Genomic DNA, 26,332 nt, shown 5'->3' with positions numbered 1-26,332 from the left:
GCGATAAGTCAGGGCTGTAACGAGGATGATCAAGTGTAGTCCAGTGCACTTCCTGTAGCTTGGAGACAGAGCTGCAGTATGGGGCCGCGCATTGTTGTGGAGGATGACCTGTCAAATCAGCTGGTCTTTTATTTTGTGGCGATATGCAACCCTTGCCTTGTTCAACAGCTCGCAGTAGTAAGCAGCATTGATTGTGCGTCGCTCATGCAAAAAAATCGATCAGTAAAATGCCTCGCCGATAAAAAAAAGTTTGCAAGAACCTTGCCAGCTGACAGTCGAATTTTGGCTTTCACTAGTGCTGCCTCCCTTTTCCTCCGCCACTCCTTACTGGCTTGTTTGGATTCGGGAGTGTAGTGATGGACCCATGTTTTAATAATAATAATAATAATAATAATAATAATAATAATAATAATAATAATGTTATTTGCTTTACGTCCCACTAACTACTTTTTAAGGTCTTCGGAGACGCCGAGGTGCCGGAATTTAGTCCCGCAGGAGTTCTTTTACGTGCCAGTAAATCTACCGACACGGGGCTGTCGTATTTGAGCACCTTCAAATACCACCGGACTGAGGACCCATGTTTTGTCGCAGGTGACGATCCGCCTCAAAAATTCATCACCTTCTTCCACAAACCTTGCTGTAAGCCTCTGACAGACCTCCAAATGTCTCAACTTCAGATTTTCAGTCAAAAGGCGAGGGACCCATCTGGAATACACCTTATGAAACTGTACATCATTTGTGATGATTGCTTGACAGCTCCCATAACTGATTCCAACTTGTTCTGCAATTTCCAACTCTCTTGCCAGTCAATAAAGTCTTTAACCGCACAAATGTTTTCCTCTGTAATACTGGTCCGAGGACGGCGATCGTGTTGCTGATTTTCCACATGTTCTCGTCCTTCCTTGAACTTTTTATGCCAGGCAAACATACGCATCCTTGACAATGTTTGATCACCGAACTGTGCAGTCAATCTCTAGCAAATTTCCGCCGCCGTAACTCCTTCACGAGCAAGAAATTTTATAATTATGCATTGCGCAGTGGAGGGGTGCAACTTTTGCTTCGACACTGCAAGTGTTACTGACAAAACAGCGGGAAATATCTAACAGCATGCTCTTCCCACTCCTAAAGGTCCCGCATAAACATAGCAGAAGCGTGGGGCCAGTCCTACCAACTGTTGATGTTCAGGAACAAAACTCCCATTTATATTTGATCGACCTTCACATCGCACCAAGTCTAAATGAGCGTGTTTAATTACGAATAGGGTTGTTGTCTAAAGGTGGCAGTAGCTGTAAAAACATGGGTCTGGCAAACACGTGAAAAGCAATGAAAGACAGTGTTTTAAATGTATTCCACAAATTTTGAAATCAATGGTGCACTCTGTCATATCTTTAGGTGTATCCCATTCTTAATTATTTGCGTTATTTAGCATTAAAATTAAGCAATCGTTTACCTCAGCCTTTATTTTTAACGAGTTAACAACTGCTATAAGACACGTTATTTACGCATTTATTTCGAAAGCATGTTCTCCTCTTTCATGTCCATTTTTCTTAATAATAATGTTATTGGCTCTATGTCCCACTAACTACTTTTACAGTTTTTGGGAGACACCGAGGTGCCAGATTTTAGCCCTGCAGGAGTTCTTTTAAGTGCCAGTAAATCTACAGACATGAGGCCAACGTGTATGATATAAACTTCCAATGGATTCTGGATCGGAAATTTAGGAACCATTGAAGTTTATGATAAAGAAGAAGTCTACGGAAATCACATAATAGTATACGTCCAGTCGCACACTAGTAAGTCGAGAGAACTCGCTCAATTAAACAATAAATGGAACGGAATTTTGGAGATATACACGAACTCAAAAGCTCAGAATCTAGTGGTATACATATAATTCATGTCCAGAAAAGTAATGTCTATATAAGCAAATACTACTATATGAAATGTCACAGCTCAATGGAAGAGTAAAGTAAATATCTATGTGAGACGTCCAATTTCGATAACAAAATACAGTAGATGATGGAGGCCATGGAATGGATTGAATAATACAGGCTAAGTTTGGTTTTATCTACGTTGGTTTTACATTATCTAGTTGTCACAGAAAAAATCTGAGTACTTGAATAGTCATTTTATGAAGCAATCAATTGGTACATAACTTGAGAAGATGAAACGGATTGTTAAGTGTGTTCCTTTACTTTGGTTCCGAATTATAAGATAAGATGTCAACCAAGCAGAGCATGCAGGCCTAAACCCAGGATGGTGTCCTGGAGGGTCTGGAAATATGCTGAAAGTGTCCAATCCATAATATTTAACAGCTGAGACGATGGAGCTGCATTTCCTGAATACATCAGCAAAATAAGTACCCCAAAGGGATTGTGTTTCATTATTCTACGCTGTGACTTTCATGGATCTACGTTGACACCAGCCAAGGAATATCCATAATTTCATTCGAACCATTAGTCAACGCAACACGTAAGGTCACAATGAGGACATTCAAATACCACCAGACTGAGCCAGGATCAAACCTGCCACGTTGGGGTCAAAAAGCCAGCGCTTCAACTGTAGGAGCCACTCAGCTCAGCCCATTTTCCTTTACGGAACAGCAGTCAAGGGATATTACTAATAAATTGACTCCGACATCGCCTTCGAATGTCAACAAACGAGCTGGCTAGTGGACATAGCAAGGAAATGATACTGAAGATGATCGATCACATGTAATATAATTGCTGGGTGTATAAATATCGCTAACGGAAAAAATCGCACTCGCTTAATCGCTCGTAATAATAGATGCGTCAGTGATAGGGCTCTTGCTGTAAGCAAGAAATATTTTGTCTGTAACTAAAGCGATCATTTCTATTGAGGCTCAAAGTGGGACATTTGGTGAAAATGACAATTTTTTTGAGGGACGGAGTGGGACAGTCAAATTTTGATGTTCTCAAACTTTGAAAAATTAAATTTTGCACAAACAATTTTTCATTACTTACATACAGTAAAATGTTGTTAAGACGTTTCTGACCGAGGTCGATAGCTGCAGTCGCTTAAGTGCGGCCAGTATCCAGTATTCGGGAGATAGTAGGTTCGAACCCCACTGTCGGCAGCCCTGAAAATGGTTTTCCGTGGTTTCCCAGTTTCACACCAGGCAAATGCCACGGCCGCTTCCTTCCCGCTCCCAGCCCTTCCCTCTCCCATCGTCGCCATAAGACCTATCTGTGTCGGCGCGACGTAAAGCTACTAGCAAAAAAAAAAAGAGACGTTTCTGAAAGGGACAAAAAAAAGTGTTAAGTGAGAAAACATACTATTGAATACACGAATAAAAACTATCCAACAGGGATATGGAAACACTAGATACGATCTTTTCCGACATGAGGGTATTTTACATTGTGTATCTGCAGGTACGTGAAAAGTGTATGTACCATTTCTAAAGATGAGAGTAAAGTATTAAAAGGTGTATACAACACACAACAGAACAAATATAAAAATATTTTCTGATGGGGCTTATAAAATAATTTTTTTGCTAGGGGCTTTACGTCGCACCGACACAGATAGGTCTTATGGCGACGATGGGATAGGAAAGGCCTAGGAGTTGGAAGGAAGCGGCCGTGGCCTTAATTAAGGTACAGCCCCAGCATTTGCCTGGTGTGAAAATGGGAAACCACGGAAAACCATTTTCAGGGCTGCCAATAGTGGGATTCGAACCTACTATCTCCTGGATGCAAGCTCACAGCCGCGTGCCTCTACACGCACGGCCAACTCGCCCGGTGCTTATAAAATAAAAAGTGCACTGAAAGGTGTGAAAAATACAAAACAACAAATATGAGAATATGTGCATGGGGGCCAATAAAAATATAACAGTATTATTGTAGATCACACTCTTTCTAAAACAAATGATAGCAGTAGCCTTTTATTTCGGAGCAGTGGGTTATTAAACATTTTCTGGTCACATTCTTAGACAATGAATTGGAGGTTACACTTGACCATGTGCGACCAAAAGGAATGACTTTGGCCACCGCTTTGAATAAACTTCGACCAACTCGAGTGATCGAGTTGAAACGCAAAGGTCTGAGTTTCAACATTCGTTACCTCTGCACGTTTTAATATGTGGATGCGAGTCCACTTTTTAACAGATTTTAATTTTGTCTTCATAAGTAAGAAATTTCCCAACTTTTTCCGTATCCATAACGAGGCAATTACAAGACAAATAGGCACCATGCTGGTCAATTTCACACGATTATGTTCCTAATCCAGATACAGGCTACCATATCATGCGACAAATATTCGTTACACTTCACTGCATCACTCAACACAAAAATGTTTTTAACTTTGAATGGAAAGTGAAATGTAAGCACAAATAGGCTCACAGCATTGTTCAGCAATCTCACGGCTAACCGGCAAGCAAAACTGAACGTCCCCAAGGCAAATGGCTTGCTCCTCAAAGGTGCAACTTATCCTGTGAAGTTCAGGAATATAAGGACTTTTCCCATAATCATGCAAATGTTTCTTTTGCAAGGGATGACAAATAACATTTTCAGCGCTAGGATAAATGTGATCATACTAAGCGGTAATAGCAAAAATGCGTGACTTGATAAGTGAGGTAATTTTATATAGATTTAATACAATGAGAATCGGGACATTATGTTTACAACGTGCTAAGCGGGAAAACGTGTTAATGACGAATGCACTAACAACGTTTCACTGTAATAAATACAGTACTGCAGTCAGATGCAGATCTGCTAACAGTGGAAAACAGTGTACATTCTATAGTTGTTGCTTCACAGGTTTGTCAGAGAAAGGTTTAAGGCTGGGTCGGGATTTTAACTGTATTATTCCTCTAGCTTGGAGATTGGGTGTTTGTAATCATCTTAATATATTTCTCTCCATCTGCATATAACATATCACACTACTGAACACAACAGAATCATGTAATAGTGAATACATGGTTGGTATCAGGAAGGGCATATGACCAGGAAATAAGTTGAGCTTGTACTAAAAGGAACTGGTTTGGAATTTGGTACAAACATCGAAGGCTCTTGCGTGATGAACAATGTTAACCGACTGGAACCTGAATAATAGTTATCGCCTGAAGGGACAGAAATATCAATGTTTTTTGAGGAGTATGCAGTAACTTTGTTCACTGAGAATCAGTCAAAAAATCTAGTTTTTAGAAAGCTGCATTCATCACAGATCAATGTCTAAATGTTCATTAACTGTTTTCTAGTCCTCACTAGTGAATCATCACGTTATATCTTTTTAAGCAACTCTCCAAATGGAGTGGCACACCACATTTTTCACAAAGCCACCTGACTTCTGACCTTATTTTATGAGCCTTGCACACTTTCCAGGGCCTGGAAGTAGAATCATTTTTCCTGTAACTATCAACATCAATATTATCATCTTTGTAAGAAAGGTCTGTACCGTCTTGTGACGGAAAATAGTCGTCATTATCACTTTCTAGCCACTTTACGATCTTTTCACCATTACCAGCCATGTTTGTTTACTAACAAGTGGAGGAAGATGGCATTTTGTTTTTTATACACCATTCCATAAACTCTGTAGGGTGCATTTCATCTAGAAGACTACCTGAAGTTCATGCGCTGCAAGACCTATCTCTTGCCAGTAACCTGAACTACCAGTGTTTATAAGTTAGTATGGAACAGTTTCGTATGTCAGTGCCATTGAGGTGAAGCTGCATGATCTAAATTCACATTTGAATTCATTTATTGACAATTTCACTGACATTAGAAATGATAATGGAGGGAGATTCTAACATGAAATTACACAAATGGGACAATGATATCAAGGCAGCTGAGATGTTTAAATGATTGGTGAATATTGCTGGTACCAGTGCTGAGAGCCTGTCAATTCACCATACTAGAGGAAATATGCAGATTAGTTTCAAAAGTAATTGGTATACTTTTCTTTCTATTTTCTTTAAAAGCATTTTTAGTTAATTCTAAAGAACTGCAGAGCAATTCTGTCTCAAACTAAGATGCATCACCATTAAGTGAGCGATATACAACATACAGACAACATTTTGAAACAACTGTGACATAACATTCTGTATACTGTATTCAATTCAACACTCTTGGACAAATCTTTTCTCTGAGCATGAGACATACAACAGTTTTTAAATTAAATTAATTAATGATCTACAGTCTTACCGATTCCTGCTTGGTACTTGGTTTCTTTTTCTTTTTCTTGACTTTGTACCACTTCTTCGACTTCAATGCTTGGATTTGTTGCTCAGCATGTTCAATCAGGTTCTTATATCCTTCGGGCTTCATTGCCATGTACTCTTGAGCAACTGGAATGTTTAGGATATCTGGTAACATGAATGGTTTAAGCCAGCCCACCAAAGGAGTAGTGCCACAGTGATAGTGACACTGAGAGTGATAAAACAACAATCCATCCAAGATTACAGTCTCATCAGCAAATGGAGGATGCATGGCCATAATCGTGGTAAGTGTTTCCGATTCACAAGGGTAATGAGGTAAAAGAATGAAAGGATACTGGTTTTCATCTGATCTTTCTGAGATCCCTTCAGTCTCTCGAATCTTGGACTGTAGCCAGAAGAAACGAAATTCAGTCTAGAAAAAAGAAAAATATAAATCTATATACTGTGTGTTTATATACATAACAAAAAATTACATAAAAACTTGGATAAAAATTAATGAATGATGATATTTTGTATATACTAAGCATGTTTGGACATGCACTATTAATTCCATTGAAATATAAAAATATAACAATGGACAACCAAATTCTTCAATATTTCATATATCAGTGGCAGGATAAGTTATTAGAAAGAATTATCCTATTATAATATTATAATAATATTGTAGTTTAGTTTTGTTAGTTATAATGCTCTGACCAATCAAAACAAACACCCCCCCCCATTATAGACCGTTATGCCTTTCAGTGTTCAGTCTCCAAGCCTCTGTAAATTTGCTAAATATTGTCAAAATCCTCTATTTGCAACTAGTGCTGTGGCTTCATTTAGTTCTATACCTCTTATCTTTAAATCGTTAGAAACTGAGTCTAACCACCGTCGTCTCAGTCTCCCTCTACTTCTCCATAACAGAGTCCATTATTCTCCTAGGTAAGCTATCCTCCTCCATTCGCCTCAAATGACTCCACCACCGAAGCCAGTTTGTGTGTACAGCTTCATCCATCGAGTTCACTCCTACTTAGCCTTTATATCCTCATTCCGAGTACCCTCCTGCCATTGTTCCCACCTGTTTGTACCAGCAATCATTCTTGCTACTTCCATGTATGTTACTTCTAACCTATGAATAAGATATTCCGAGTCCACCCAGCTTTTGCTCCCATAAAGCAAAGTTGGTCTGAAAACAGACTGATGTAGTTGGAACATATTGTTTACATAATATTTTGATAAAAACAGTGCTCACTGACAGAGTTACACAGTAGCACTCACTTTCGATGGGATGATGAAGGCGCTGCAGCATGACAGATTACACAACACACTGTGAGCTTTGGGGAGACGTGCTGGTCCCTGAACACTGCATGGAGATTGGTCAGATAAAGTCCAGGGTGCACAAATTCCTCTCAACAGCATCCCACTTGTGTTCAATAGGACTGAGGCTGGACGACCATGGGAGCTAGGCAAGCGCTGTCCTGTCTGTGGAGTGTTCATCAAGCAAACTGACACAATTCAGGAGTAATGGACTGGTGAATTGTTTTGCTGCAGGTACTAGTCTCCTGCATTTTGTAGATCTGGTCAAGGCTCTTCATCATAACACGTCTGGGCAAATCATTCATCAAAATATTATTTCTGATCCATTTCCAATCACTCATGGACTGAAATAAGGATGCGTGGTTGCTCAAACACTTTTCACTCTTTACCTAGCTGCCGTGCTACATGGAACATCTACAGACAACCAAGGTGTAAAGGCTAGACATTGCTTCGGTAGAGGAGTGTTCAATCTGGCTAGACTTCGCTCCCAAAAACTCACCAAGATAATATCCATTACGGAATTGCAATATGCAGATGATTTTGCCATACTTACTCTCACACCCGAGGAACTGCAACAGTCAGTCGGTTGTTTCAAGAGTGCTTACGATAGTTTTGATCTCTCCATTAATGTCAGAAAACCAAACTACTTGCACAGCCCGTACATGGGTCAAACCTCCTAGCTTTCAATATCTCCACTGTGGATACTACACTGGAGCAGGTTGACCATATTTTATATCTAGGAAGAATCTTCTCAACAAATGCTAACTGCCCACAGGATGTGGAGAGAATTTCTGCTGCCCACTCAGTAACTGGATGTTTATCCTGTCGTGTCTTTATGAATAACAACCTTACAGTGCATACCAAGATCATGGTTTACCACCATGCTGTTGTCATTTCAACACTGCTAACGGTTGTGAAACTTGGACCCTCTACTGTCAGGATATCAAAAAGCTAGTGTTTCCATCCAAAAAAACCTGAATCCATCCTGAACATCAAATGGGAGGACCGTGTCACCAACTTTGCAGTTATTGAGAAAGCACATGTTATAAGCATTAAGGCTATCATCATTGGCCATCAGCTCAGATGGATAGGGCCCGACTGTCGTATGAGTGAATCCAGGCTTCCTCGTCAACTTCTGTATGGTGAACTCTGCTCTGGTACAAGACTTCATGGAACCCCTTTGAGGCGTTTCAAGGATCAGCCAAAGCATACTATGGAAAGAGCTGGAATGAACACTCAATTCTGGGATACATTTGCTGAGAATCATATACTTTGGCACCACACTGTTTTTACATCAGTTACTGCATTTGAAGAGGAATGATGTAGACATGAAGAGGCTAAACGACAATGTCCAGTGTCTAATGTCCAATAACGGACCATTTATATAGGTAAGCACAGAAGCTCCGTCAACATCAGCCCCGACCTCCTCCAGCCATTCCATGTGATTTGTGTGGACATATGTTTCATGGCAAGATTGGGCTACTGATGATGATGATGATGCTTGTTGTTTAACGGAGCCTAACATCTAGGTCATCGGCCCCTAATGGTACGAAATGTAATGACAAATTAGAAATCCAAATATCCTCCACTGACCAGAATTCAAAACAATGAATGGATGGATATGAATTTAAAACAATCAGTGGATCCGACCCGCAATGCTTCACATTCATAGAAACTGACGTAAAACAATAGTATTACTGACCAAGGGACTGCTTCTACAGCACAATACTGAATCGATGATGCTTGTAGTCTAAAGGGGTCCAAAATCCAAGTAATCAGCCCCTCATAATGGTACTTATCGCTAGGAAAGTAGAACCATGGGTTTTGTCACGTTGCGGCACTAATCAAAAGTAGCTTAGACTAGCGGTATTCCACACATTAGGGTACTACTCACAGGTAATGAAATTCGCACACGTAATACAGACCTATGTTGTTTCGCACATTGCGGCACCATTTACATGCAACGCAAACCTATGGTGTTCAACACGTAAGTGTACTAACAACAGGGACTTGTAATATCCAGTGGTGTTCTTCATATAGTGGGTACTAATCATAGGCAAGCCAGAACTATGGTGTCGCTCATATAGTGGTACTAATCGCAGGTACTGTAAAAGCCGGCAGCGCACTTTGTTGCTACTAATCACAAGTAAAAGTGACCCAAGATGTTCCCTGCGTGGTGGTACTAATTACAAGTAGTCTCATGGTTCTAATTCGATCATCCGTTGGTTGCTCTTTTTAGTCGCCTCTTACGATAGGCAGGGAATAATGGGGGTGTATTTTTCATCTGCGTCCCCCACCCACAGGGGGTAGACAGAAAAAAAGAAGAAAAAGAAGGGATCCGTCACTTCCAAAAATGAAGTAATGGACGAAGAAAGGCAAGGGCCACAAAGGGCGTGAAAATGAAGGACTCCCTAGCGCTCGGAAACCTGAAAGTGTTGGGGCTGGAAAAGAACAAGAGTTGACCAAGGGAGATTGGACAGGATAGATGAAAGTTAGGAGCCTGGCACAAGTGGAAGTAATGCCAGGACTCAGCTAAGGGCCTTGTGGTCGCCAAACCTTGTTCCCAAGTTGAGAGCTCCTTGGTCCCCTTTTAGTGCCCTCTTACGACAGGCAGGGGATACCGTGGGTGTATTCTTCACCTGCGTCCCTCACCCACAGGGGGTAGATTGGGCTACTAAGTCATATGAAACATATTCACAGAGCAATGTGAATGTGAAAATGTAAACTGCTGAAGGATATGTTTACTTGGATACGAGTTGCAGTGGACGACGATGACGACTAGTCACCCGCAGGGTGCTGGAGGGGAACAAATGGGTAGACGTGAACTGACAGCAGGTTCCTGTATCATTCGCTGGTGAGGAATTTTGGCAGGTGGATCAGAGGCTTCATTTCATTCCATGTGAACAGTCCCCAAATGAGCATACGATCACCACCAGCCTGAAATCTATCCTGCTGGCAAGAGGATTCCTATGCCTCAAGCACTTGGTGATGCATTCATACCCTGCATCAGCGGGTACGAAGTGGTACCTTGACTTACCTGTCCAGACGACTTTTTATCGTGCTTCGAGTGTCCAATTACACTGCTCCATTGCCCATGTCAATTATTGTACCTTGTGACATGCGGTGAGTAGATGTATGCTAGTAGCATGCATACCTGCCATCTTTCCAAATGACCTATCAGTAAAATCTCACAGATTAAAATACGTGGGAATCCAATGCACCATAAAGCAGTAAAACAAGACAAAATTCTCGTATTTCTTCACTTCAGATAATTAGGAGTTCAACGGCATTAATACTACATGCAACCAATGACATACGGAACAAAATATTTCACCTCAGTTAAACTAACACAAATATCTTTAAAATGTGTCAATGAAATCTACTTACACAATGAATTTGTTTATGCACACGACTAATTCAAACTTTGAAGTAAGGAGTATATTGCTGCATATAATTACATGCACACAAATTATTTACATTATTTACACCATCATACACACATCTTCATTCTGATCTAACAGCTAAAGTTGTGGCTTGCTTTCCTTTCTTCAGAAAGTCAATAGAACATGTGTTTGCATAACATGCTTCAGAACTCCCAGTCTTCAAAATGGAAATGGTTCCCAGAGTTTCACTGGACATTGATGACCTGAACTGTGTCCCTGTTCTTCTTAATCAGGCTAAAAATTCTCTCTCTCTGTATTACTATGCGATATTGTAAGAACAGACAGGAAGAATCTAGAGGATGAGGAGGATCACAAACTCTCTTCATTTGTTTGTCATCAGATCGAATAGTACAAAAAGATAAATTGGCAGAAATATTTGGAGCACACACTACCACCTCATTATTAAAAAATGAAAGAAGTCGATCCCACTGATCTAATAATCTGTCTGAACACCTGGCTAGGGATACCATCTTGTGCATACATGCTTTAACAACTTCTTTGTTTCTTTTCCATGCATACATTGAAATTCCTGAAGACCTCTTTTGGCACTCTTCTCCAAGTAATAGAAAATATCAACAAGAATCTCATCAATTCTAAGTGCTAAAGTTGCAGCAGGTAAATGAATTACATGGCAGCTGCAACCAATACAAAAAATATCTTAATGAGCTTCTTTCAAAACTGCTAGAACTCCATTTTTCTGTCCAATTATAACAGGAGCATTGTCAGAACAGAATGCCACACAGTTCTTAATTGGCACTTTATTTAATTCCAACTACAACAATAGCAGCTTTCCTTTGGTGCATCGTCGATTCCCCTTGCAATGCTAGTACAGATAAAACAGTATTTATAATACTTTCTCGAGCAGCATCATAAAAAGCAACTTGGAATTGGTATCATTGCTTCCAGTTGTCGACAAAGAAAATGGACTATTCTGTAAACAAGTTAAAATAAGGCTTTTAAAATCCTTTGATGTGTTGCATCATGTTAAAATGTTTCATTGGTGCTTCCTGTTAAAATATCTTGAAAAAATCTGAAAAGTTCCTCTGTTGGAAATTCCATCATATATTTTGTGTGCTGTGCACATAATTCATCCCAGATGCTTTTAATACCTTTTACGTCATTTGTGTATGTTTATACATTTGTTTTAGTCATTGGATGTGTCTGTACAGTTTTGTATTATGGATGATGATGGCCAGCCAAGGCCAAAACTAGTTCCTAGATTAAAAATGTAATGTAAACATTGCATAATACAGTTCTGAAAAGGGGGACCATTACAGCATAAGTTTAGTTATTTGTCATGGAGAAGAATGACATTTTGGAACGGTTGCCAGCATCGCCTGTTGCGATACGCAGCTTTCGCTTCATCCAAAAGGTGACAGCAACAGGCTGCATTGTCTTTTGTTCGTGAAGAAATTATTTTTTTTGCTAGGGGCTTTACGTCGCACCGACACAGATAGGTCTTATGGCGACGATGGGATAGGAAAGGCCTAGGAGTTGGAAGGAAGTGGCCGTGGCCTTAATTAAGGTACAGCCCCAGCATGTTCGTGAAGAAAATCCACCAGCAAAATGACCGCGGAGTCCCAGAAATTGGTTGCAAGTACCTTTCCAGCTGATGGGCGTGTTTTGGCTTTGACCGGACCTGCTTATTCTCTTCACCACCACTCCATGCTAGCTAGCTTTCTTTGACTCTGGGGTGTAATGATGCACCCAAGTTTCATTACAAGTCACAATACGACGCAAGAAATCCTCTCCTTCCTCCTCAAAGCGATGCAGGAGTCTCTGAGAAACTTCCTGGCGTAAAGTGTTTTGTTCCTGGTTGAGGAGATGAGGAACCTGGCAGACAATTTTATGAAATGGAGTTCATCTTGGATGATGGTCTGAACACTTCTGTAACTTATTCCTATAGCTAAAACAATTTGCAAAACTTTTATTTGCCAATTTTCACTAATAATGTCCAGAATGGCAATAATGTTGTCTGCAGTGATGCTTGTCCGCGGTCTCCTTTGGTGATGTTCATTTTCCACAACTTCCCTTCATGCCACAAATTTTTAGCCCACTCATACACTCGAGCCTGCCAAAATGTTTCTTCCCCAAACTGTGCACGGAGCCGCCTCAATATTTCGGAAGGTTTGATGCCCTCTTTTGTGAGAAATTTTATAATGATGAGTTGCGCAACAGACGTGTGCACCTCTTGCTCACTCATGGTGCACTGAAGCAGCCCAGCTCCCCACCGTCATTCGTGCGCACAAACCCCTTCTCCAGACAACCCCCCATCAACATCCTGCCAAAGGCCTTCCTCAGGATTATTACGAACAGCAGTGGTACATTCAAATTCCTGTTTATATTTGATCCATCTTCGTAACACAAGGAAAGAAGGAGAACAGAAACTTTTGATATGTGGTGTTACAGAGAAATGTAGAAGGTGAGATAGGTAGATCAGATCGCAAATAAAGAGATAATGTAACTGAGTTGAAGAGAGGAGAATAATATGGTAAAATATGACCAGAGAGATTGACAGGACACTTCTTGATATACCCAGAACTGTTTCAGTTTTTGAAGGAAGTGTACAGGGCAAGAGTAGTAGGGGTAGAAAACAAGGTATGAATGTGACAAACAGATTAGAGTAGAAGTATGATATGGTAGCTATAAAAGTCAGGACAGAATAGGGTGACATGCAGGGCTGCATTAAACCGTTCCCAAGGAAAATAACAGTATAACTGGATACGATGTTAAGAGTTAAGTTTGGGTAGCTCAGATTGCTGCTGAAACACACACATTCTGTGGTCAAGCGCGTGCCCAACCACTCCCTTCAGCATGTGGAACTGTTCAGGGATGTCCAACCGCTGGTAATTCATTGCTCTTATAAGACACATTCCAGGTTCGACTTCAGAACCTTCCAGTAGAAATTCGCAGCTTTTGGCATGTGAGCTTTTAATCTACAGTATGTTCATGATAAATAAAATGAGAAAAGGTTGAATTTACTTCCTTATAGCATGGCTGGCAGGAAATCACTTTTTCCATCTGCAATCCTCTGCCTTATTAACGCATTCTTAGAGCTACTTTTGTTTGGGCATTTCATATCAGAAGCATATCAACACAAACTACTTTAGTTGTCATTCTACCTTCAACTGTTTTGGAGTGCAAAGAAAGAGCTCAAACTATTAGTATTACAGCTTGCTGACATTGTGTCTTAATCTGACTGCCATCATAAACAGGGGACTAATAGATATTTAACGGTATCGCCCATAACGTCTCTGTTTACCAGGCAACCTTATTTTTGGACAGCGGAAGAAAATTCAAAACATTTCTTGAAGAATCTGTTCCTAAACAAGTTATGTTCTCAAGGTTAAGTACTTCTAACATTAATAATTGGATATGAAAAGAGAGATGCAGATCTAACAGACTTTTGTAAGAGAAATGATCTAATGTGAGAAACACGTGTCTTTTGGCCGACTACAGTAGTTTGTGATTCAATCAAAAACACGATAGCCTACGGCTGGCAAATGAAGCATGTTTGAAGACATTCTAGTTTCTTGTGAAATACTTGCCTGATTTTCAAGATAATCACAGCGCTGAATTTGTAATGACCTTAAATTTAAGCCTAGGTGTAGAAAATAGGGTAGTTATATTTAAAAAACAAAGTTATTACCATTATATCAGTAGATATTGACAACCTGGAAAAGTACTGCAGGTTCAGGTATGAGCCCTTAATTCCACAAAGAAAAGTGAAAACAGATGTCAATATCTTAAATGGTTCACAAATTATTAGAGGTGGTCATCTTGGCTGAAGAACCATGCATAACTTGTTAATAACTGTAGATAGGATGTACACCTACCTGCATACCTCGCAATTGTTGTCGACAGCATAGCTACTGCAGAACAGGCTGGAGGTGTTCTTTGTGAACGATTCCCCTTCCATGATAGTATGTGTTTTTAAGTGCCAGATCATTCCAGAAGTATTTCTGCTGGCGTGTTTTAGCTTTTAACCCTTTCGCTTTTAAGCTCTCAGCTGACGGATGTGTTAAAACTGACAGCCATATTTAGCACACTATGCATACACTTCTTTTAAAATTGCATTGAAGGCATACCAATGAAGATATCAACATGAAAGTTGGCAAACTTATAGAATATACATCACTTAGTATCACTGCGTGTAAGTCATTTCCCTGAACCAAAAGTGTTTACTGTTAAAAAAAAAAAAAAATATAGAACCAAAGTTATAAATTTCAGATGTTGAAAGTTTGGAAGTATTTCTAGGAAATAGTATTCACAATCCAAGTTTGTTATTCATGTCAGTAGGAAGGCTATATTATTGTTTACTATCATGGTAAATATCACGATTCTATGTCCATTACATCCAAGGATAGATTAACATGTTTAAAGTGATGTAACACTGAAAAATGTCAGCCATTTTTGCATAAAACACACATTTCTTAAATCTAATATAAAAGACTCACCAATGAAGATATTACCATGCAATTCGGACAGAGAAACATCACCATCACTTGAATAATTGTCAAGATATTCAGTGATATCATCATCAGCTAAATGAACACTCTTCGCCATGTCGCGTGCGATAAATAACTAGGCTTAACCTAAATGAACTATATCTTACACTTCACTATCACTATGCACCTAATTACCTAAGAAAACTATTTCAATAATGAACTAACAAGTAAATATACTGCCTACGATACAGCCTAATTTCACTATATAATCACGAATGAAAACAGAGAGAAATGAACGCAAGTTTGCCACCAACCACGATGTAAACAAGACAGGAACTCCAGTGAGCACGTTTCAGACCTCAAGAATAATGATAAATACGGTTAGCTGGCAGTTCCCGCGGAGTATAACGTGAGATAAAACTATGCTCTTCTTATTCCGTGCAAAAAAAAAAAAAAAAAAAAAAAAAAAGCTATTTGGCGCGTAAATAATGAAATAATTATAATAAAGGCGTGTAACGACAGATCGTTACCCTGACAGTTTTTGCAGGACCCGTGGGTACCAATAGATCGTTACTTTGAAAGCCAAAGGGTTAAAGAAGCAATACAGGCAACTCGTTTGGCGCTGTCAAGAGGGGGCTGGAAAATAGAGGCAGCGCGGCAATTCGAGAACGATTTGCGGAAATCCATAACTATAAAGCTAGGTGTCCCTGAAACCAATCTCCTATTTGCCACCGTGACCATTCTTGACCTTCGGTTCAAAACCTTGCCATTCATGGATGCACTTCATGCAACAAGTGCAGTGGAGTATTTGACGACAGAGTGTACGGCTATAATGACCGATACATTGAGTCGAGTAACACATACTTCAGCCAGTGAGCAGTGGCACACCACCATCATATGATGCCCCAGTAGCGATTAAAAGCAGAATCCATAATGCTGGCGCTGCAACGAGTGAACAGATATTTTCCAAGACTGGTTTATATGGTTCATGTTTGTGGGTTACTGTAGTCACGTCCTAGTTCGTGAACCATGGGCAACGGCTGAGTGGCCTAGTAAGTGGTCCCGAGAGTCGGGATACCAGTTGCTATGGAATGGGAGTGGGCATCTCGGACATATTCTGAGTCGTGGCCCTCCTTGTGCTCAGGCGGCTAGGACTATACAATTCACTGGTGGTCCATAACCCGTTAGAGGAGAGATCCTCACTTGGACTATGTGCAAGTAGGGCAGCATCCTGCTTCATGAATTAACCGAGCTCAGAACACTTTAAGCAAGCCTCGGACCTATGGGAGTAATGGAGTCCCACTCCCATTTGACAGGCGAGGGACTCCTTGGAAACAACTTGGCGAACGAAATGGAATTCGATGGGGAGCTATCAATATTAATGGGGCTTATGGAAGAAAGAAGGTAGAACTGGCTGAGTCAGCAAAGAGGATGCATCTGGATGTGCTAGGAGTAAGTGATATTCGGGTAAGGGGAGATAATGAGGAAGAGATAGGAGATTATAAAGTGTAAAGAGTCTGGGGTAGGGCTCTTTATCAGGAATACCATTGCACGCAACATAGTTTCTGTTAGGCACGTAAATGAGCGAATGATGTGGCTAGATTTGTCAGTGGGAGGAATTAGGACAAGAATTGTGTCCGTGTATTCACCATGTGAGGGTGCAGATGAGGATGAAGTTGACAAGTTTTATGAAGCATTGAGTGACATCGTGGTCAGGGTGAACAGCAAGGACAGAATAGTGCTAATGGGCGATTTCAATGCGAGAGTTGGGAATAGAACTGAAGGATACGAAAGGGTGATTGGTAAATGTGGGGAAGATATGGAAGTTAATGGGAATGGGAAGCGTTTGCTGGACTTCTGTGCTAGTATGGGTTTAGCTGTTACGAATACATTCTTCAAGCATAAAGCTATTCACCGCTACACATGGGAGGCTAGGGGCACCAGATCCATAATAGACTATATCTTAACGGACTTTGAATTCAGGAAATCTGTTAGGAATGTACGAGTTTTCCGGGGATTTTTCGATGATACAGACCACTATCTGATCTGTAGTGAACTAAGTATCTCTAGGCCTAGGGTAGAGAAAGTGAAATCTGTCTGCAAACAAGTAAGAGTAGAAAATCTCCAGGATGAGGAAATTAGACAGAAGTACATGGATATGATTAGTGAGAAGTTTCGAACAGTAGACAGTAAGCAGGTTCAGGATATAGAAAGTGAATGGGTGGCATACGGGGATGCTGTAGTAAAAACAGCAAGGGAATGCCTAGGAACAACTGTGTGTGAAGATGGGAAAAGGCGAACATCGTGGTGGAATGATGAAGTGAGAGCAGCCTGTAAACGTAAAAAGAAGGCTTATCAGAAATGGCTCCAAACAAGGGCCGAGGCAGACAGGGATTTGTACTTAGATGAAAGAAACAGAGCGAAACAAATAGTTGTTGAATCCAAAAAGAAGTCTTGGGAAGATTTTGGTAATAACCTGGAAAGGCTAGGTCAAGCAGCAGGGAAACCTTTCTGGACAGTAATAATCTTAGGAAGGGAGGGAAAAAGGAAATGAACAGTGTTTTGAGTAATTCAGGTGAACTCATAATAGATCCCAGGGAATCACTGGAGAGGTGGAGGGAATATTTTGAACATCTTCTCAATGTAAAAGGAAATCATCCTGGTGGTGTTGCAAACAGCCAAGCTCATGGGGAGGAGGAAAATGATGTTGGTGAAATTATGCTTGAGGAAGTGGAAAGGATAGTAAATAAACTCCATTGTCATAAAGCAGCAGGAATAGATGAAATTAGACCTGAAATGGTTAAGTATAGTGGGAAGGCAGGGATGAAATGGCTTCATAGAGTAGTAACATTAGCATGGAGTGTTGGTAAGGTACCTTCAGATTGGACAAAAGCAGTAATTGCACCTATCTATAAGCAAGGGAACAGGAAGGATTGCAACAACTATCGAGGTATCTCATTGATTAGTATACCAGGCAAAGTATTCACTGGCATCTTGGAAGGGAGGGTGCGATCAGTGGTTGAGAGGAAGTTGGATGAAAACCAGTGTGGTTTCAGACCACAGAGAGGCTGTCAGGATCAGATTTTCAGTATGCGCCAGGTAATTGAAAAATGCTACGAGAGGAATAGGAAGTTGTGTTTATGTTTCGTAGATCTGGAGAAAGCATATGACAGGGTACCGAGGGAAAAGATGTTCGCCATACTGGGGGACTATGGAATTAAAGGTAGATTATTAAAATCAATCAAAGGCATTTATGTTGACAATTGGGCTTCAGTGAGAATTGATGGTAGAATGAGTTCTTGGTTCAGGGTACTTACAGGAGTTAGACAAGGCTGTAATCTTTCACCTTTGCTGTTCGTAATTTATATGGATCATCTGCTGAAAGGTATAAAATGGCAGGGAGGGATTCAGTTAGGTGGAAATGTAGTAAGCAGTTTGGCCTATGCTGACGACTTGGTCTTAACGGCAGACTGTGCCGAAAGCCTGCAATCTAATATCTTGGAACTTGAAAATAGGTGCAATGAGTATGGTATGAAAATTAGCCTCTCGAAGACTAAATTGATGTCAGTAGGTAAGAAATTCAACAGAATTGAATGTCTGATTGGTGATACAAAGCTAGAACAGGTCGATAATTTCAAGTATTTAGGTTGTGTGTTCTCCCAGGATGGTAATATAGTAAGTGAGATTGAATCAAGGTGTAGTAAAGCTAATGCAGTGAGCTCGCAGTTGCGATCAGCAGTATTCTGTAAGAAGGAAGTCATCTCCCAGACGAAACTATCTTTATATCGGTCTGTCTTCAGACCAACTTTGCTTTATGGGAGCGAAAGCTGGGTGGACTCAGGATATCTTATTCATAAGTTAGAAGTAACAGACATGAAAGTAGCAAGAATGATTGCTGGTACAAACAGGTGGGAACAATGGCAGGAGGGTACTCGGAATGAGGAGATAAAGGCTAATTTAGGAATGAACTCGATGGATGAAGCTGTACGCATAAACCGGCTTCGGTGGTGGGGTCATGTGAGGCGAATGGAGGATAGGTTACCTAGGAGAATAATGGACTCTGTTATGGAGGGTAAGAGAAGTAGAGGGAGACCAAGACGATGATGGTTAGACTCTGTTTCTAACGATTTAAAGATAAGAGGTATAGAACTAAATGAAGCCACAACACTAGTTGCAAATCGAGGATTGTGGCGACGTTTAGTAAATTCTCAGAGGCTTGCAGACTGAACGCTGAAAGGCAGAACAGTCTATAATGAATGTATGTATGTATGTATGTATGTATGTATGGTTTCCTTATTCATAAACACAAAGTGTTTGTGGGGGAAGCTGGTTTTAATAAGAACTATGCGGCTGAGAAGGTCTAGTTAATTTGCGTTGTGATGAAGAGATCCACATTATTATTACTGTACCCGATGCATTTACTGGACGTATTCAAAATGGCGCCTACGGAAGGTAGAGGCCAGCCAAGGCAAAGAAATGTATAACAAGATATCGATATTGATGTATGCTAGGAGGCCTTGACTAACTTAAACCTACCACTATGAAGGCGGTGTACAATGGTACATAATCGATAGAATTGTTTTAAAAAAAATAAGAAGGATAAAACAGATTATTACAAAAAAACTGACTTGAAAAATTGAGGTGGTGAGAACAAGACGTATTGAACTTCGCATTCTAAAATAAGCAATATTGGCAACATTTAGCGAGAAGTATTACGCTGAGAACAAGGAAGTATTGAGCGAATTGAATAAATAAGCGTTCAAATACTGGAAGGAGCAAGTAAAATCCTGAAGCTTAGAATAATACGTCCAGATACTCAGACGCAAAGCCGTTTGAAAATAGGAACTTGATTGAGACGAGAGAGCTCGAGATTAAGCCACGCTGAGTGAAAATAATCACTAGGAAAACCAAATAAGGAAGCAATCACCATAAAATATATATTCTACGCAGAACTATGATGAGCTTATATTTTTCAGAATCATCGCATTTTGTCTACTGTCTTGCTGAGCAGATGATGGCTTGCTAAATCGGCATAGACCAACCTGGAGGGAGATGTCGTCCTGGCCGTTAAAACCACCCGACCCGTGCGGAGGAGATCATTCTACCTGACATCCCACTGGTGGAATTTCTACCCAGTTCCTGACCCAAGGACTACGACCGCACCGAGAAGCAACTAAGGCCCGAGATATTGAATGGCGAGCTAAGTAATAGTATTAAGTAATATAATTTCTTATGTGGAGTATTACCAGTATATACAGTAGATCTGAATAGCCTAAGCATGAGATAATTAAGTGTGCTTATGAATATAAGAAAGTGCAATGTGAAATATTTAAGTTGACATCTCGTTATGAGGTGATAGCGTGTTACTACATTACTTTATCCAAGGATGAAGGAATACCATTTAAAAATACGACATAGTGCAACAGCTATTTTCAAGGAATCCCGGTTAGTTAGGAAGGTCCATGCGTGATGTAGTAATAGTCAAACCCGGTTACGTCACAGAGGGACGCACGTTGAATTGATTAAGACTAGTTACCATACTCTTTGCTGTATGATTTATTGAAAGGAAAGATACTGAATTTGGGGTTATATACGGAATTGCAAGATTAAAAATGCGTTCTGAGGAACGAATTCTGTGCTATTGATGGGATACATATCGTTGTATAATTAAGTATTGGAGGTTAAACGCGCTAGTTGTGAATGCTAGATGAGTTAAATATGAATTGAATTGGAGGTTAATGGTGAGATTTTGGAAGTGTGTATAGTATTTGAAATGAAATATTGCGCAGAGTAATAGGAAGTAAAGCATATTTGATATGTTTAATATGTGATATTGGAGCACATGCAGTGCCATTACAGAATATAAGTATGCCCCAGCGAGGAACTACAGCAAGGTACGAACAATAATATTTCGTATATTTTAATGATGTGTGAAAGTGGTTTGACAGGAATAACAACCGGTGATGAATAAATGAATACATGATTATGTCATATACTGAATGAATGGTTAATGCATGGAAGAATAAGCTTGTATGCAAGTAGTAACGTAATGTAGTATTGAAATATCTTTGTGTTGGCATTAGCACACATATATATGATAAATGCTTACTGGCTGTATGTATATCGAGCTGGTATACGATACATAAGAAATTATTTAGCTAGAATAGGGAATTTATTTGACATTTACGTAGGATATCATCGATGTTTTGTTTATATGGAATATTATTAGAGTGAATACTTAGTTAGGAGCCGTAATTTATGTGGCAATAGGACCGAGGAACTTAGTGCGTCATTCAATATTTCATTTTCTTCACGCTAACCAGCACCAACGAACTCAGATACTTTTCAACGTAATATAGGTCACTGATATTTGTATTCAGGACATATTATTCAAATTCAATTCATTTTCGTAGAGACTTGAACAACGTGATGGTTGTATTTCAATGAGGTATATAATTATACCGTGACTGATGGAATAATTTATTGAAATAACGAATTTCGACCGTGGAAAAAAGACTGTGAAGTAATATATTCTTGTGACCAAATGTAATGTTTAAAATGGAAGATAATTCATTTCAGGAATACGTTACTCAATGTATTAAGATGAAAGCTTAGTTTAGGAAATAGGCAGCGCTGACCTAAGATATTTGACTCATTGATTAAAATATTTATTTATTAAGTTGATAATCGAAGCTAATGAGACATACCTGATATTAACCATTTCTTTTGCGAAACTTGACAATATAATAAATGTGTTTCTTGATTAGTTTCTTATATAGTGAAGTGAGTTTTCATTTATATTGGTAGTTAATAGTTTTATTTAGTGTGTAAGGTTCTCGTTGTGCGAATATATATATATTTTTTTATTTATTTCTAAAAGGATGACTGAAGTTTGCGTTCTCGAAACAATTACTGAGCGTATGGTATCGTCACTGTCTCTGCACCGCGCATGGCATCGTTACTTTCTTTGAACTGCATATGGTACCGGTATTTCTCCTCGGACACACGTAAAACCAAACATAGAAAAATCAACCATTTTTCTGGAGGCAAGGATACCCTGAGATGTGTTTAACTGACTAGTTGGGAATTACTGTGGTTACCCTGACCCGTAGGGTGCATTACTATTATTATTTATTAATTCCAGAGAGCAGTTTGCTTGCACAAAGATATTGTAAATGTGTGGAGCATATATTGTATAGTTCCATAATAAGTTATACTAATGAGAGAGTTATTTTTATTACAAGGTATATTTTAGAGTACATGTGTGTTGTGTTCTAACACAAAGAATATGGGTATCTGGTCTCGTATTTGAGACATTTACCTGCTAACATCTTTTATCACATCATTATTAATGTTACTGATACCTTCATTGTTTGGTTTTCACCATGCAGTTCAGGACGTATGTTTATGTCTTGTTTGCAGTCAAATCTACTGTTTGTGGTAAGGTCCAAGAACCCAGCCAAGTAAACTAATAAATAATGCCTTGATACACGATATTCCCCAATATAAGACTAAGTTGGTCGTAATACTCTTATTCGAGTTTATCCAGTAAAAGTGATTTATAACTTAAAGCTCTTGGATTATAGATGTACTAATAACAAATTACACAAAATGGTCGCGGACAATGCCTTATCAAGTTTTAAAAACGAGAAAATTATGTTAAAACAAATACGTGGTTTACAGTACCATCAAGATGTAGATACACTTAGAAGATGCCAAGAGAAAAAAGCCATTACATTTTAGTGAAACAAGAGTATACAAACCAGGTGAAAAAGTTCCTTGTGTTTCTTGGAGCAGATATATCTTCTTCGTATCATTCACTGGTTGTGAAGTACATACAACTGAAGTTCAGAAGGCCTCTTACGACAAAGTCAGCCAAAAATGGAACTCAGCGCTATTTCATGCCTGACATACTAAAACAGTATATGCACTTGTCACTAACACAAAGCTAAGAGGACAGGGCATTACACCTAGTGAATCTGAAGAACTGTGGGCAATTGGGCAGTACGGCCTATCTAAGACTGCTGTGTATGAAGCTGGAGAAGTAGCCTAGTCATCAGAACAGTGCAAAGGGTCAATCACGACATTACGTTGCACCTAAGTTTCGTTTTATTATCAACACTTAATTTCAAAATCTACAAATATTTTATTGGATTTTCAATATAAATCTGTGATTTTGGTAGTTAGTATTCTGAACAATAACATATTCTTATCTAAACTATGTATTTTTTAAATCGCTCCATATAATGAACATTGCGTGTTCCTGGTAGTGCACAGAATCAGCGAAGCGGCTTTCCAGAAGGGATTTACTCCTTTCAACATCTTCAGAAGGAACAAATATAACGTGTGTTTGCTGAATTTCTTTTCGCCACTTCCACAACATCGTGCACATTTATAAGGTATCTTTTTGCAAGTAGAGCAACAGTCAAATTACGCTTCAGTGTTCCACCAACATCGTCAACAGCACCTTTGCCGTGACCAGATGCAAAAGAATTCCAAGTTACATGAATTCCAAAAGTTTCCTTAAAAAACGTTACGGTTGCAAACACCAACCTTTGCTTGAACTGGCTCGGCGCCCCGTCCGAGACGATAAATAATGTGGTGATTTCTGGTTGTTTTTCTGTGATGTCTGTTAAAACTGTGCTTAAAAAGGAGTGTGTGGCATTTTTGTCAGGGTCCATATGGTCAGACATAATTGCATATGAAGCATGATTTCCTCTCGCAAACTACGCAACAGCAGTAAATATCGTAATTTGTCAGTGATACCAATAACAACTCTCAATTTCATCTCATGGAAGAATAGTGAAATTCTTCGTGAAATCCACTTGCAAAACCACTGAATTTTCAGCTGTAGGTTATTTTCTGTACTTCGAGCACTTTGCTTTGCATTCTCTTAATAAATGTGTGTTTCATAAACAAGACATGATTTTACTAGTTTATCAAAGTACCCTTGAATTCGAGATACGTGATTTTCAACATCACATTGCCACTGGTACCACTCCATTTCGTCTCCAGCGTTCTCCTCTGGCAGTGAATATTTTAAAATATTTTTAGAGCAAGAATTACATTCACCAGTCATACACTGTTCCTTAGTCATCACATGCCACGGAAAAAGTAAGTTCATTAAATTTGCTAGGAATATTAAGTTCTTCATTTAAAACATCAAACAACAAAACGGAAATTTAATGCTGCTTGTACAGGCACACATTTCTTGGAGTTTGATATTGCAGAGAAATTTACTTTGGTTAAAGTCCACAAAAAGAAGACTGACCGTTTGCATAATGTGGGTATTCTTACCGTTTGCATAATGTGGGTATTCCTATTTAAAATGTTCATATGCCACTCGCATTGTGACGCACATGAATCATTTCTGTTGTTTTAATTTTTGTTCAGAACTGTCCTTTATGGAGATAAAATGTCCTGCTCGAGGAGATGGCCAACTGATATCATCCCGATTGAGAAATTCAAGAACTTATTGATTTGGAAAAAAAGACCTCCTGCGCTTGCCGGAGGTAGATGAACTTGCACAAAATTTTGCACTCGGTGCAGAAACAACTTCCCGGACTCACTGGAAAAGCCTGCTCCAAACGCTTTACAGCTTTCTCCCAATGTTTGTTTGCATTTATAAACAGACATTGGTGTATAAGGCTCTGTAACTGATGTTGATGGTTGTGTTGTTGGACTTGTAGTACAGGAAGTAACTGTTGATAAGCCCAGAAGTTTCTTCTGAGCTCTGTGTTTCTTCAAAGATTCTCGTACCTGTTGGCGGCGTATGCGTAACTGGGCAGGTGTCATCTTCCTTCTTCTCCTTGCATGCCTTTCCCTTTCCTTTCTTTTAAATTCCTCATCATTCTTTTTCTTCTCGCGATACAGTTTACAATGTTCCTTGTGAGTAAGTGGCATTATTAAAAATCACGTTAGTTTGAACACCAATTGCTATTCTAAAATACATCATTTACAAGTGAGTATGACACAGAAACTGAATCCTGTGGCACCGTGTTGCATCACATAATGCATTCCTGTACACTTGGCTCCATGCAACAGGAAACTCTCTGGTCGCCTTCTCTCGAGAATGTCATAAACACGCGACGTATTTTACTATCAGCTTCATATGAATCAATTTGAAATTTTAAACAAATGATATAGCAGCTCTGAAAGGATGCAAAGTATTGGCTTTGCATACCAAATTTCACAATAAATGAATACAGATCATAAAATTAATAAAATTTCATGTTTTATCTGTCATAAGAACAAATTGTTGAGTTTTATTTTTAACTTCACTTTTCTCCTACTTGGGTGGACTATTCTCTTGAATTAGTCATATATCTCCACTCATTTTACCACAAAACTTAATACAATCTTCAAATAATTGTATTTTACACTAATTTCTTCATTATTTAAAGAATTCAAATTAATATAATCAATTAACTTTTATCATGTCATTTATTTTTTTGTTTAATTCTATTACAATGTCTCTTTACAACTTCATTCTCCATGCAAACTTTCAATTCTTGCAGCGAGCCCTACCGATGCAGGTTGAAGGACTATTCCCTAGTTCTATCATTTCAAGTATTTCGGACGTGTATTCTCCTAGGAAGGTGGAAGTAAAAGTACAGTAAAGCTAATGTGGTGAGTTTGCAGTTGCAATTATAGGTATTCCGTAAGAAAGAAATCAGCTCCGGACGTAACTATCTTCACATCGGTCTGTTTCAGGCCGACTTTGCTGTATGGGAGTGAAAGCCAGGCAGACTCAGGATATCTCACTCATATATTGGACATAACATATGAAAGTAGTGAGAATGATGGCTGGGAATACTTGGAAAGAAGAAATTAAGGCAAGGCTAGGAATAAACTTGCTGGATGAAGCTGACAGAAAGCAGGGTCATGCGAGGCAAAGGGCAGAGAATAGGTTATCTAGGAGAATAATGGACTCAGTCATAGAAGGTAAGAGTAGTAGAGGGAAACCAAGGCAA

At 39.3% G+C, this 26,332-nt stretch overlaps 1 protein-coding gene across 1 annotated transcript in view; it reads right to left on the bottom strand.

Moving 5' to 3' along the window:
* The window catches only part of Snup (snurportin-1), a 77,829-nt gene that overhangs the window by 12,552 nt on the left and 38,945 nt on the right, over window positions 1–26,332 (bottom strand). The window contains exon 5 of the mRNA XM_067157625.2: window positions 6,156–6,581. Coding sequence (XP_067013726.1) covers window positions 6,156–6,581 — 426 coding nt within the window. The remainder of the gene's footprint in view (window positions 1–6,155; window positions 6,582–26,332) is intronic.

Source organism: Anabrus simplex, chromosome 1 (assembly GCF_040414725.1).
Source record: "Anabrus simplex isolate iqAnaSimp1 chromosome 1, ASM4041472v1, whole genome shotgun sequence".
NCBI lineage: Eukaryota > Metazoa > Arthropoda > Insecta > Orthoptera > Tettigoniidae > Anabrus > Anabrus simplex.
This window is presented reverse-complemented; position numbering and strand designations above follow the sequence as displayed.